The 13,905-nt window shown below is 41.2% G+C and overlaps 1 protein-coding gene across 1 annotated transcript in view; it reads left to right on the forward strand.

The window, feature by feature from the left end:
* Positions 1–13,905, forward strand: part of nnt (nicotinamide nucleotide transhydrogenase) — a 49,432-nt gene that overhangs the window by 17,234 nt on the left and 18,293 nt on the right. The window contains exons 5-15 of the mRNA XM_015940894.3: positions 2,477–2,564; positions 2,707–2,795; positions 4,108–4,295; positions 4,600–4,733; positions 6,017–6,208; positions 7,917–8,070; positions 9,366–9,527; positions 10,525–10,635; positions 12,192–12,337; positions 12,542–12,737; positions 13,496–13,729. Of these exons, the coding sequence (XP_015796380.3) occupies positions 2,477–2,564; positions 2,707–2,795; positions 4,108–4,295; positions 4,600–4,733; positions 6,017–6,208; positions 7,917–8,070; positions 9,366–9,527; positions 10,525–10,635; positions 12,192–12,337; positions 12,542–12,737; positions 13,496–13,729 (1,694 nt within the window). The remainder of the gene's footprint in view (positions 1–2,476; positions 2,565–2,706; positions 2,796–4,107; positions 4,296–4,599; positions 4,734–6,016; positions 6,209–7,916; positions 8,071–9,365; positions 9,528–10,524; positions 10,636–12,191; positions 12,338–12,541; positions 12,738–13,495; positions 13,730–13,905) is intronic.

The following is a 13,905-nucleotide window of genomic DNA, read 5'->3' on the forward strand; positions in this document are numbered from 1 at the left end:
TTGAATGATCGATAACGTCAAAAGCTTTCTTTAAGTCAATAAAAACACTAATAAAGTATTCTCTATTGTCTATTGCTTCAGATATTTTCTCTGTTAAATCCATTATTGCCATTGTTGTTGAATGTTGGGTCCTGAATCCATACTGTTCATTATGTAAGATCATATTTTTTTCAATAAATTTATCCAACCGTGATGCAAAGACTTTTTCTAGTATTTTGGAAAACTGTGGAAGTAGTGACACTGGCCTATAATTTGTGAAATTATGTTTATCACCATTCTTAAACAGTGGAACCACTTTTGCTATTTTCATAGCATCAGGGAAGACTCCAGTAGAAAGTGACAAATTACATATATAAGTAAAAGGATCAATAACAGATTCTATTATGGTCTTTACAGTCATCATGTCCAAATCCTCACAATCAGTTGATCGCTTATTTCCACAGTTTTTTACAATTTCTCGTATTTCCTCCTTTTCTACTTTGCCAAGGAAAATACTACTGACATTATTTACTACTGTATTCAAATTGTCTTCAATTAAAGTGTCATGACCCACAAACTCCTCCCTACATTTACAAAAAAATCATTGAATTCATTAGAGATTTCTTTTACATCATAAATGTCTACATTGTCCTTGACAAAGTAATTTGGTACCTTAGATGTAGTTTTATTTCTGTTCGTCACACTATTTATTATTCCCCATGTAGCCTTTGTATTGGCCTTATTCTTTTCCAATAATTCACCATAATAATCTTTTTTCCTTTTCCTAATTATTGCTATTAATTTGTTTTTATATTTTTTATATCGGTCTTCTGTTACTCTTGTCTGTGATTTTAAAAAATTCCTATACAGCTGTTTTTTTTTTTGCACATGCATTTCTTATTCCTTTAGTCATCCATGGTTGATCTACCCTTTTACCACTACTTTTGAATAATTTACAGTTATTATTATATAATTTCATCAATTTTTCCATGAAGGACTTATATGCAGTGTTGACATCCCTTACATATACTTCCTCCCAATTCTGCATTTCAAGATCCTTCTTTAGCGCTTCCCATATTGATGATTTTGGCACACAGCTCATGAAAACCCAAAATTCCTATCTAAAAAAATTTGCATATTTCATCCGACCAATAAAAGAAAAGTGTTTTTAATACAAGAAAGTCAACCTTCAAATAATTATGTTCAGTTATGCACTCAATACTTGGTCAGGAATCCTTTTGCAGAAATGACTGCTTCAATGCGGCGTGGCATGGAGGCAATCAGCCTGTGGCACTTCTCTATGGGGTTCAGGTCAGGAGAGTTGGCAGGCCAATTGAGCACAGTAATACCATGGTCAGTAAACCATTTACCAGTGGTTTTGGCACTGTGCGCAGGTGCCAAGTCGTGCTGAAAAAATGAAACCTTCATCTCCATAAAGCTTTTCAGCAGATGGAAGCATGAAGTGCTCCAAAATCTCCTGATAGCTAGCTGCATTGACCCTGCCCTTGACAAAACACAGTGGACCAACACCAGCAGCTGACATGGCACCCCAGACCATCACTGACTGTGGGTACTTGACACTGGACTTCAGGCATGTTGGCATTTCCCTCTGCCCAGTCTTCCTCCAGACTCTGGCACCTTGATTTCCGAATGACATGCAAAATTTGCTTTCATCCGAAAAAAGTACTTTGGACCACTGAGCAACAGTCCAGTGCTGCTTCTCTGTAGCCCAGGTCAGGCGCTTCTGCCGCTGGTTCTGGTTCAAAAGTGGCTTGACCTGGGGAATGCGGCATCTGTGGCCCATTTCCTGCACAAGCCTGTACACGGTGGCTCTGGATGTTTCTACTCCAGACTCAGTCCACTGCTTCCGCAGGCCCCCCAAGGTCTGGAATCGGTCCTTCTCCACAATCTTCCTCAGGGTCTGGTCACCTCTTCTTGTTGTGCAGCGTTTTCTGCCACACTTTTTCCTTCCCACAGACTTCCCACTGAGGTGCCTTGATACAGCACTCTGGGAACAGCCTATTCATTCAGAAATTTATTTCTGTGTCCTACCCTCTTGCTTGAGGGTGTCAATGATGGCCTTCTGGACAGCAGTCAGGTCGACAGTCTTACCCATGATTGCGGTTTTGAGTAATGAACCAGGCTGGGAGTTTTTAAAAGCCTCAGGAATTTTTTGCAGGTGTTTAGAGTTAATTAGTTGATTCAGATGATTAGGTTAATAGCTCGTTTAGAGAACCTTTTCATGATATGCAAATTTTTTGAGACAGGAATTTTGGGTTTTCATGAGCTGTACACCAAAATCATCAATATTAGAAACAATAAAAGGCTTGAACTACTTAAGTTGTGTGTAATGAATCTAATTTATCTGAAAGTCTAATGTTTATCAGTACATTACAGAAAATAATGAACTTTATCACAATATGCAATTTTTTTTAGAAGGACCTGTATGTATTTGGTTGCCGCTAGTCCATTTTTACATGTTTCCTTGTCCTTCCAGGTACAAATCCGTTATTTTGGCAGCCAACAACTTTGGGCGATTTTTCACCGGACAAATCACAGCAGCTGGGAAAGTCCCACCTGCAAAGGTGTGTGTAAAAATGTGTTTCTGTAGTTCTCTTTATTCTTCAATAAAATAGGATTAATCTGTTTATGGCTATGTAGAATGTGAACATGTCATTTGTGATGATGGTTTATGTAGCTGTTTTTATTTTGTTTACATCTCAATAGGTGCTGATTATTGGGGGAGGAGTAGCTGGTCTGGCAGCTGCTGGTACAGCCAGAGCGATGGGAGCCATCGTCAGAGGGTTTGATACCAGGTTGGTTTGTCATGTTCATTAATGTCGGTCGGAGAATGTAATGTAATTGTACATAAACATATTTGGAACATCACTATTTGAATTTATGCCTGAATCAGTATGATCATTTTAGCTTATTTGTTACTAATAAACAGTGTTTCTCAGTTTATTTCAGCCTAAAGGCTACTCTTGTTACTAGGGATGTCCAAATCCGATCATGTGATCAGAAATCGGTTCTGATCACATGGTTTCAGACTGGATCGGGTGTTACTTCCCAATCCAGACTCGAATACAGGGTTCAAATTACAGGAGAGCTTGAAAGGTTGTTGGGTTCCCCTGAAGCCCTCAGCTTATGACACTTGCATCGGCTCCACTCCGCACCGCTCTGCTCCGCCGGCCCCAGCCTTGCAGCATTCGTTCCACAGTGCCTTCGGAATGCGGACGTGATTGAGCACATGGGCTACCCCTATTGGTAGGTGTCAGTTTGAGCTTGCCAATGAGTCAGCAGTGGGCGTGTTGGACCAGTTCAGCTCCAGGTAGACCGCCTCGGGAAGGGAACTGAAAAGACACCCGGTTGCACTTGGTAAAATCCAAGGCTACCTAAATGAGAACACTCCCAACCCGGTCTAGGCGGAGTGGAGCTGATGCTAGTGTGTAGGTGCCATTACATACCAAGAGGGAGCCTGAAAATAGATCCTATTTCTACCTATATTGCATTATTTTTATGGACTCGATGTTTTGGGGATTCTTTAAGCAGAGAGCATCAGATTATTCATGCGCTCCAGGCAGCTTCATTTTGCTCATGGCCACAGTAACCTTCTCAAAGCGGTGTGACCCAAAAAATAAAAAATTAACAAAAGATCGTTCATTTCCGCTAATATGATCTGGTAATATCTGTCTTTTATTCGTGCCTGACGCGCTCTGCTGCAGCGCTCATCACCTGTGCTCGGGTGACTTCGCCTCACTGGCTACAGTTGCATACTGACTCTTTGTTGTAGAAATGTACAGGTATTTTTAGGTTTTATTAATCTGATTGCAAATTTTTTCCCACTTCAAGTAAAAAATTATGACTAAAAGAAAAATAGGGAAATGGTCTCACAAGTTTTAACTTTGTTCTTCGTTGTTTTTAGTTGAGCAACAGTACAAAATGTTTTATCTTTTAAAGATTGACAACACTTCATGAAGTTATATTTTTGAACATGACGGTATTCTGTATTTTTTTTTCTTATAAATGGATGTTACAACAATTGTAGACCACTCAAACAAAGAATTTAGCAGATATAGTATTGTTCTTTGCAACATGCATTCACTCCTCTGCCTAATTTCCTTTCAGAGCTGCAGCTTTGGAGCAGTTTAAGTCTCTGGGTGCTGAGCCGCTGGAGGTGGACATTAAGGAGTCAGGAGAAGGCCAGGGAGGCTACGCCAAGGAAATGTCAAAGGAGTTCATAGAGGCAGAGATGAAGCTGTTTGCCAAACAGTGTCAGGAAGTGGACATTGTGATAAGTACTGCTCTGATCCCAGGTATGCCCAGTAGTGTAGACTCGTGCAGAGTTTTCTGTTGGGATGCAAAACATGGCTGTGTAAACATTTCTTCAGTTTCTTTAGCTGAAGAATGTTAGATTCATGGTCTAAGCAGGTAAATTAGTTCGTTTTAAATATGGACGAGCCTAAAACTGATCTATAAAAGTAACTTAAATACAATAAAATACTGTTTTAACATAATGCTGTGGGAAAAAAGTTTGTTGTCAAAAGTTGAGAAAAAAAAAGCTTTTTAGATCTTTCCTTCACCTTATTAATGCCTTTATATTTACTTTTAACATCACAGGTAGAAGGGCACCCATCCTAATCACCAAGCCGATGGTAGAGAGCATGAAGGACGGGTCGGTGGTGGTGGACCTGGCTGCTGAGGCTGGTGGAAACATAGAGACTACAGTTCCAGGAGAGTTGTCTGTTTACAAGGTCAGTGTATTTACTAGGGATAAATCAATAAATCAGTCAGCCAATATTCACCTTTTTTTAATAAGGTACATTTAAGTTTAGCCTGGTACTGTTGCCAGATTTTATTGAAACATATATTTACGTTCCTGAAAAACATCCACTTAGTAAATTCTCTGAAACATTATTGTCATATGACAATTTTAATTGCTTGTTTTATATTTAAAGGAACAATATGTAAGAATTATACTGTGAAATAATCACAAAACACTTTAATGTCTTAATCATGTTGGAAGGAAGTTTATTCTGAAACATATTTCATTCTCAGCCAACTGAGAGGTTGTCAGATGTTCTCCTTTCAAAATGGTCAAAGAGCAACGTAGTCACCGTTTACAGTCTGGGCCTGTGGAGTTACAGAGTCTGCCTTGAGCTAACGCTGCAGCACCGGCATCTGTAATTCAACACAACTGGCAAAAAGCTCCTGAGTTGTTTAAAGAACCAAAACCAGTAAACAAGAGCGACTCAGAAGTTATTTCTTGTAGCCATTAGTAGCCATGCCATCTTATTTGTTTAACTCTAGTACAGTATTAGGTAAAGAAGGCTAGAGGCAAACATTTAGCTAACAATTCAAATGGTGAATTAGCAAAATAAATAGTCTGCCCCAAATATATCTCAAGCTCCTTTTTCAATTATCAACAACTAGATATTACAGTGAAATGTTTAAGTGAATAATAAGTCAACTGTGGCATTTTACTACCGTAATAAGTCTAGTAAGTGCCATAATACACCCTAGAGTGCCAACACCAGATATGTCAATGTATTTATCTACTTATCGACTTTGTGTTTATGGCTCGTTTTTGCTTGTTGTCTAGAGTCTTCTAGTGCTGATCCGTAACTGGCAACAGCCATGAAGAATGCCGACCAAGAGTGAGAGAGTCACTTTTGTTTAGAAAAATCGACTGCAGTAACCAAATTTGACCACTGGATGACATTCTTACTTCATTCTCACAAATTGCATCTTTGGTCAGTTTATTTATTTGATTGATTAAATGTTTAATTTTAATGCAGTGCAAATAATAAATTCAAGAGTAGGAAAACGGGTTAGGTCAGAAATGTTGCACATCCACTGTTGTTATTAGGGTGCAGGGAAGGAGGAAAACGTCTAGATATCAGTCATGGAAATTAGCAAAAAAAATCAGCAGCACAAATCGGCAACAGAAGAAAGATTGTGGTTGCTCTTTAGTAAGCACACACATATAAAACATTTTGATGTATTTAGTTTTGTATTTACATGTACTTATTGTCAGGGTGTGACCCACATTGGCTACACAGACCTGCCCAGCCGTTTACCAACACAGTCCAGCACCCTGTACTCCAACAACATCACTAAGCTGATTAGAGCAATCAGCCCAGACAAGGACAACTTTTACCTCGATGTCAAGGACGCGTTTGACTACGGCACCATGGATCATGTCGTCAGAGGATCTATTGTCATGCAGGTATGATGTTCTCGTGTGCCAGGAACCAGCATGTATTCCAGTTTAAATTGTATTTGAAAAGGGCTGATGTAAACAATCTAAACGGTGTAGGTTCTGGTCTTTGCCACTAGATGTCACCCTATGTCCACACACACCTTTTCTTTTCTGCATTTCTGGGGGAAACTAGGCAGTTTACCTGCTGGATCCTGGTTACCAATCTTATGATGAAAGGAAAAAAAACCTTAGCCTTTGGGTTTGTTTATTATTGTCATTATTATTTGCACATTAGAGACAAGGGAGAGCAAATAATTCACTCAGTCTTGCATAAAGAAATGAACATCTTGAATCATACTGTGGTGAAATGGTGCAGAGATCAGCTTCTGAGCATCAAAGCCACAGAAGAAGCTGTTCCTCAGTCTTGTTGTTCAGGCTTTGAGGCAGCTCAATGTTGTGCCTGTAGGAAAGGGGATGAACAGCTCATACGCTGGATATAGACTTTTTGGATTTGACATTTTTGTGATAAAAAAAACATCTTTTTAAAATGTATTAAAACTCTTGCACATGCCTAATAGCGCTGCATATAATATTTAATATCAGAGTCAAGGGTTAAAAAAAACGATGGATTCAGTCACTGCTTCCTTTTAACTAGCGAGTCTCTTTCTTGTGCTTCTGCAGAGCCTCGAATCGAGGATTTATCTTCTACCGTGTGTTTAAACATTTAATGTCTAAAAATTGTCATTTAATCTTTTTCCGTCTCTACCAACTTGATCATATTAGAAACATTACAAATGGCTTTTTGACTACTTTCATTTTCCACTTTTAAACCTCTGCCACGAGCAGACATGTTGACACAGTCCTGTTCATTTAGTGTTTGGGCATTCATTTGATGGCATTCGAAACAGAACAAGGTGTATTATACCATCCAGGTAAATAATGTGTATACAGGGATCTCGGGCTGAGACTTGAAATAAAACTGGAATGTTCCAAATGAAAACAATTTCCACCATTTTGTATAGTGATTCTAGTTATTTGCTCCTAATTGGCATGTTTCCATTGTCGGAAACTTCCCGCCACGCACGTGTCTCCACTTCACCAGGCCGGCCGAACGTCCATTTTCCGGGACAATTTCCCAGGAACTTTCCAAGTACCTGATTGGCTCAGCTACTCAGCCTGGCGTTCCCAATCTTCTGGTCAACTCATGCTGATTGGCTGTAGCTCAGTAGGAAATGACATCGGCAGACGCCACCTACAACAAAGCAAATAGACACGGATCACGCTGGTTTAAAATTACCATTACTAAACTCCGAACACAAAAAAACTGTAGAATACACAACAGATGTAATTTATGATGCTTTGTTGCCTCACAGAGTGCCGTAAAAAACAGAGCTTCTTCCAGTCATTGAACACCACATCACACAGTTTCTCTCGCCCTCTGAATGGTGTGCTTCTGTACTTTGACAGAATAAAACTGTTTACTGTTGTTAATGTTACGGTGGACGGTTTGTAGCACTGCTCAGTGACATCACTTGCTGTCGAAGCAGTCACGATATGCTGACATCTGTGCAAAGTTCTGAAAGAGCTGAAATTGTCTGGAGACGCAACATCTGAGAGGACCGGGCCGTCTTATCTTCCAATCGATGTCCCCTTCCCAGAATTTACCCTGACATTCCGACATTGGAAACACGTCTATTCTCATCCTGGTGTGTGCGGTTATTTTTCCCTCCTCTAGAATGGAAAGAACCTGTTCCCAGCTCCTCAGCCAAACAACGTTCCCATCGCAGCTCCTCCTAAATCCAAGACTGTCCAAGAACTGCAGGCGGAGAAGGCAGCGCAGATCTCCCCCTTCAGGGCTACTTTAACCTCAGCTGGCATGTACACTGCAGGTTAGTCCTCACAGATCAGTCTGAAAATGGTTTTTATCCTCTAATAGAACACAAAGATGCTGAATCAGAGTGAAGTATATGTCTGGAGGTTGCTCTTTCATGTCTTTTAATTGTGAGCCAGCGGGTCTTCGGGGATGCTGGGGTCTGCTTTAAGGTGAAGGATGGGTTAACAAGCTGCTTTTTAAGTCTCGGCTGGAATGTGTGCAGGAGATGTGAAGTGACAGGCATATAGAGAGGACGCTCACATACTCAGGCGCCCTGTTAGTGTCAGGAAGTGTACATTGTAAAAATGGTTTCATGCTGTTTGTTTGAAGTGTAGCGAGGGTTCCTCCTAGTGGATCACAGAGCTCTGTAAGAGCACCACATGTCGTTAGCGTGGTTCACACATTGTCTCAGAGTTAGCGATGTCTCCTACTTAGTTCCACCTCACAGCTACAGATGATGGCTGCTTTACTTTTCTCATCACTTCTGGAGCTTTACTGTCACGCATGAGGAGGTTGTTTTTCATATGCCCTTATAAAGATTAGTTAACACATTTAATCTTTATAGCATACGAAGGCTGGGCGATACAGAACATTCTTCTAAACCATAGTCATCAGTCCTAAAAAGGATGATGGCCGACAACATTCGTTTAAGTGACATTTAGATAAACAAAATAGATGATAATTCTAGTCCACTTTGTGGAAGCAGACCATGAAGGTTCCTCTTGCTTGAGATTGTTTTTCAAATTTCATTTTCTATTTGATGTGTCAATCAACAATGTACTGCGACCCAGTTGGTTACCGCAGATAAGACTTTACTGTTTCCCAGAGGATGTTTTTCTGAAACCAGGTCTCTATAGCAGTTGTCCTCCATCTTCTTTAGCAGCGTGTCTTCATCCACCTGCAGCTGCAGCCGCTGATCTAAGTTAACAGAAACGGGGATCCGTGCTGCAACCTGAGCAATTAATCCGCTTATTTCCAGTAGAACATGTTTGGCGAAAGATTTGTGCAATAATCAGATTTTTATTTAATTTCCACAAAATGCTAATTTTAGATTAGATATTACAAAAACTGAGAAGGCTTGCCATCAAATTTAGTCAGGCAGGGTGGCTGCTGGCTGCTTCCAGGCGAGCAACCTTCAAGTGCGTCACGAGCGACCGATGTGTTGGAGACCCCTGCATTAAAGGCTCATTCTTCAGCCTCTTTGACCTTATTCAGTCAGTAATTCTGTCAGAATCAAACATTAGACGTTCCTAACGGGCATCTCCAGCTGCCTCATTCGCTCTGACGTTTTATCTTCTCGTTCTGTCCCAGGTATCTCCACCCTGCTGGGTTTGGGCTTGATCGCTCCCAACGCCGCCTTCACTCAGATCGTCACCACCTTCGGTCTCGCTGGAATTGTGGGATACCACACGGTGTGGGGAGTCACTCCTGCTCTGCACTCTCCCCTCATGTCTGTCACCAATGCCATCTCAGGTTGGTTTCTGTCTGATACACCTATTGCATTAAACCTTAAGCCTGTCAAGTCATTTTTATACATTCGCACATATTTATCCTTATCTCCAACAACACAACAATTTTAAATAAAGATCTAATAAAATATGTAGAACATAAATGATTTTTTGGGTTTTTTCCTGTTTTTTCTTCCATAAATACTTTTGCGAACTCAAAAACAGATATTTGTATTATTATGTTAAGACCGGCCCTGCCCGTTGTATTAAACACTTCAGAGATAAGAATTGGATCAGTGTGTGAATTTATGCAGTATGAAGGACTGACACAGCTTCAGTGGTTTAAGTCTTTAAAGTACAGATGTTTGGAGAACTCTGGCAGATTGTCTCCTTACACAATATCTTTTTGGTGTTTCCTGCTGTGATCATCTCCTTGGTTTCATCACAGGTTTTAAATGAGCTTGTAATTACATTATAGGAGTTGAGAAACTATGTTTGGCAACATTGGAAACTCCACATAGGATCCGATAAACAAAGAGGATTCTAAAGCTGGTTTTTGGCAGCAGAAATTGGCCGTATTTCCACTTGTTTTTTCCTCCAAAGGAAAGTCTAACTTTGGATTTTATCCATCCAGAGAAAACACACCTGTTAGTCAACCCAAACTGCACTCATGTCCGTGTGAACACCGGCTCTCGGTGCCACGTTGCATCTTACTGCCTGTAAATCATTACAGGGGATGATCTTATCAAGGTTTCCTGAACCTATTTTGGTTAAACACACACACATACTCTTTCCTTTTTCTTTTTTTATCACAAAATTACAATTTTTTTTTCTGTTTTTCCACTCTGGCAGGCAAACTGGGTTCTGAGAGGAGCGTGTGTGGAAGTGTTGATAAACAAATAATAACTAAATGATAGATTTATTACTCAAAGTTCCTGTTTAATTATTATGTAATTCACCAGACTTTCCCTGAACCATTTAATATGAAAATGTAATTTTGTAAACTCTGACGTTGTCTGCAGGTCTGACAGCTGTGGGTGGTCTGTCCCTGATGGGGGGGGGCTACTTGCCTTCTAGTACTGCGGAGACGCTGGCCGTGCTCGCTGCCTTCATCTCCTCAGTCAACATTGCTGGTGAGTCACCCCAATAAGCACCTTGCAGTGATCCCTGCCAATGACGAGGACCTCCAGCCACAAAAAAAAAAGTATTTTCCTTTCATCACAATTTTATTTTTCTCATTTTAAACATTTTGTGCCTTTATTTAAAAAATCTTTTTTACACCTCTTTTATTTTTGTTTTTGTGACGCGCCTCGTGGTTTTTATCTTGAGAGGCGCTAAATAAAAGCTTTCTTTCTTTCTTTCTTTCTTTCTTTCTTTCTTTCTTTCTTTCTTTTCTTTTAAAGCCTAATTTATACTTATCCGTCAGCTCGAGTGTTGAGTTGTGCACACGCAGTGATGGGAGATGTTTTCTCATCAGACTTCTCTGTCATCTAGGGAGTGTTGCAAAGCAATCTCCCCCCCAGGACATCAGAGGGGGTAACGCTTTTCTGGGGTATCCTGCCACCATTACAGTCACATATCCGGTGCACAATGGTGTATTTACTAATGTGTTTATGTATTTCAGAAACTTTATAACACGGACAAATTTGTCCTTTGTTCTCCTTCACCTCTTCATGCGGTCACCACCTTTAAACTCACATTTTCCTTCGTTTCCGTTCACGTTTGCTCCGTATTTTGTACTCCTTCAGTCACGGGTGAATAAATGTTCATATCTTCTGACTTTTTCTGTAATGCGTTCTTCATTCTGTTCTGTGTCTGCTGCTAAATATCTATTTACATTTTAACGGAGCTACAGCGGTGCTGGTGACGAATTTACAGGAAGCGATGTCCTGACCAATCACAAGCTTGCGGTCTCCGTCACTTTGGACAGATGTTTAAAACTTTGGGCATGTCTCCGTCACCCTCTGTGAGCCTGTCGGAGAGCCATTGCGCCGACGGAGAAGTATAAATCAGGCTTTACATGGTCATGTTTGGAGTCCTTTTAGATTTTAGGCCTCATTGTCTTTAACTCTTGATGCATTTATTTCTAATAGGAGATCAGTGGATTCAATGTATTGATAAATAATATTTAAAATAAAAACTCTAAACAAATAGGTGAATGGTATTGTATTACAGCAACACATTCTTCCAATTAAAAGAATTGACTTGGGCATGTTTGCAGAACTGTAAAGACGGTAATGGAATTATTATTCCATGCTCTATCTCGGATATTCTTGGCTAAAGTTACCCGTGCCGGACAGAAAGTGACGCTAACCTCTGATTCACCCTCGTTTCTGAGGGTTCATGTGTGCTCGTGTGGTTGCCGTCATGCCAGAGGGGAGAATAGAGACTTGCACATGGTAATGTGAGATTTTCCTGTAAAGCAGTGAGACACTGTCTGGTCCTAGGTTAACACTTCTGAGGTTTTCTATTTGAAATATTTATCCTGACATAAAGTAGACTCATTAAATTCCTGACTTTGGTTATTGGACTTGGCAAAAACCTTTCAGCTGTTGATTTTGCAACACCTGTTGACCTTTTCCAGGTGCCTCGACTGCCAAGTTTTTTTCCATCTGTGCTCTGAAACCTAATTTAGTACCAGTGTAAGTACAAGTGTATTTTTATTATTCTTTCTTTCTGTTTTTCACAGGTGGTTTCCTGGTAACCCAGAAGATGTTGGACATGTTTAAACGTCCCACCGATCCTCCGGAGCACAACTACCTGTACCTGCTTCCTGGTGGAGTCTTCGTCGGAGGCTATGCTGCTGCTCTGCACTCTGGATACAACATTGAACAGGTGCAATGAAATGTTACACTACATGTAGAAAAGTATTTGTGGTTTTTGTCCCACAGAAATGGAACAAAAACAGACCATAGGAGTTATCCAAACCTCCAAACATGTTCAGCATTTGTCCAGATGTTGTGTCGAACTGTCCAACTAAAACCATTGAACCTTTTTTCCACTTTTTATCCCGATCCTCAACGGTCTTTCTTTCAACAGATGATGTACTTGGGCTCAGGCCTGTGTTGTGTCGGTGCCCTCGCTGGCCTTTCTAACCAGACCACGGCTCGGCTGGGAAACGCTCTGGGCATGATCGGAGTGGCGGGGGGCCTGGCTGCCACTCTGGGGGCTCTCAAACCCAACCCTGAGCTCCTGGCACAGATGAGTGCAGCCATGGCTGTAGGTGGCAGTGCTGGTGAGTGTGTACGTGTGTGTGTGTGTGTGTGTGTGTGTGTGTGTGTTTGGTAGAGATGCAGAGAAACTGTTCATACTGGCAGAGTAGTGCTGCAGCAGATGGATGTGGGTTCTGTGTTGTTTGTGTCTGTATGCATGTATTCCAGACTCTGAAAGAAGAAACAGGTGTGTTCAGAGTTTCTGATGTTGACATCAAACACAACATGACTAACTCACCAGAGACAGGAGGGCTGTCGGAGTGATTCGAATCAGATATTACGCACTTTCTCTCTCTGCTTCAGAGCAGCTCCATCATTTAAATGCTAATTGTTCCAGTAACAAAGCTGAAAACCAGACTAAACTATCCACACAGATAATAATGCTGTTTTCCAGATCCACCAGTGTTGAAAGGCTTCCTGTTGGGCATGAGTGCTCACACACGCACACACACGCACACACAGACACACACACACACACACACACACACACACACACACACACACACACACACACACACACACACACACACACACAGACACACACAGACACACACACACACACACACACGCACACATGCACACAAAGGCACATTTTAGACCAGGGGAAAAACCTGGAAATTCCTGAAGCAGGCTTCATCAGCAGCACCTGGCTTTTCACATGGGCCTACTTCCCAGCAGCCCTCTTGAGTGTATGTGTGTGCACAAGCTTGTGATTTGCATGGGACCTTTACGGGTGCACAGCACTTTATTTATTCCCCTGTATTTTTATGTCCATTCCCAGGCTTGGCCATTGCTAAGAAGATCCAGATCACTGACTTGCCCCAGCTGGTGGCAGCGTTCCACAGTTTGGTTGGACTGGCTGCCGTGCTCACCTGTGTGGCTGAATATATGATCGAGTACCCCCACTTCGCCACGGATCCTGCAGCTAACCTCACTAAGATTGTCGCCTACCTTGGTACCTTCATTGGTGGAATCACTTTCAGTGGCTCTCTGGTGGCATACGGCAAGCTACAAGGTGAGAAAAGTAAAAAACGGGCCTGTGGTTGGTTGCAGGATTTAAACCCCTTTGTTGTCCTGTGTCTGCCAGACTGTGCACAATCAACAAGTCAAATCACTTTTTAATTTCTTCACATAGGTTGTGTATTAGCCTTTATCGTCATATCTTTCAGTTTTATTTCCTCCACTTCCTCC

The sequence above is a fragment of the Nothobranchius furzeri genome, chromosome 6 (assembly GCF_043380555.1).
Source record: "Nothobranchius furzeri strain GRZ-AD chromosome 6, NfurGRZ-RIMD1, whole genome shotgun sequence".
NCBI lineage: Eukaryota > Metazoa > Chordata > Actinopteri > Cyprinodontiformes > Nothobranchiidae > Nothobranchius > Nothobranchius furzeri.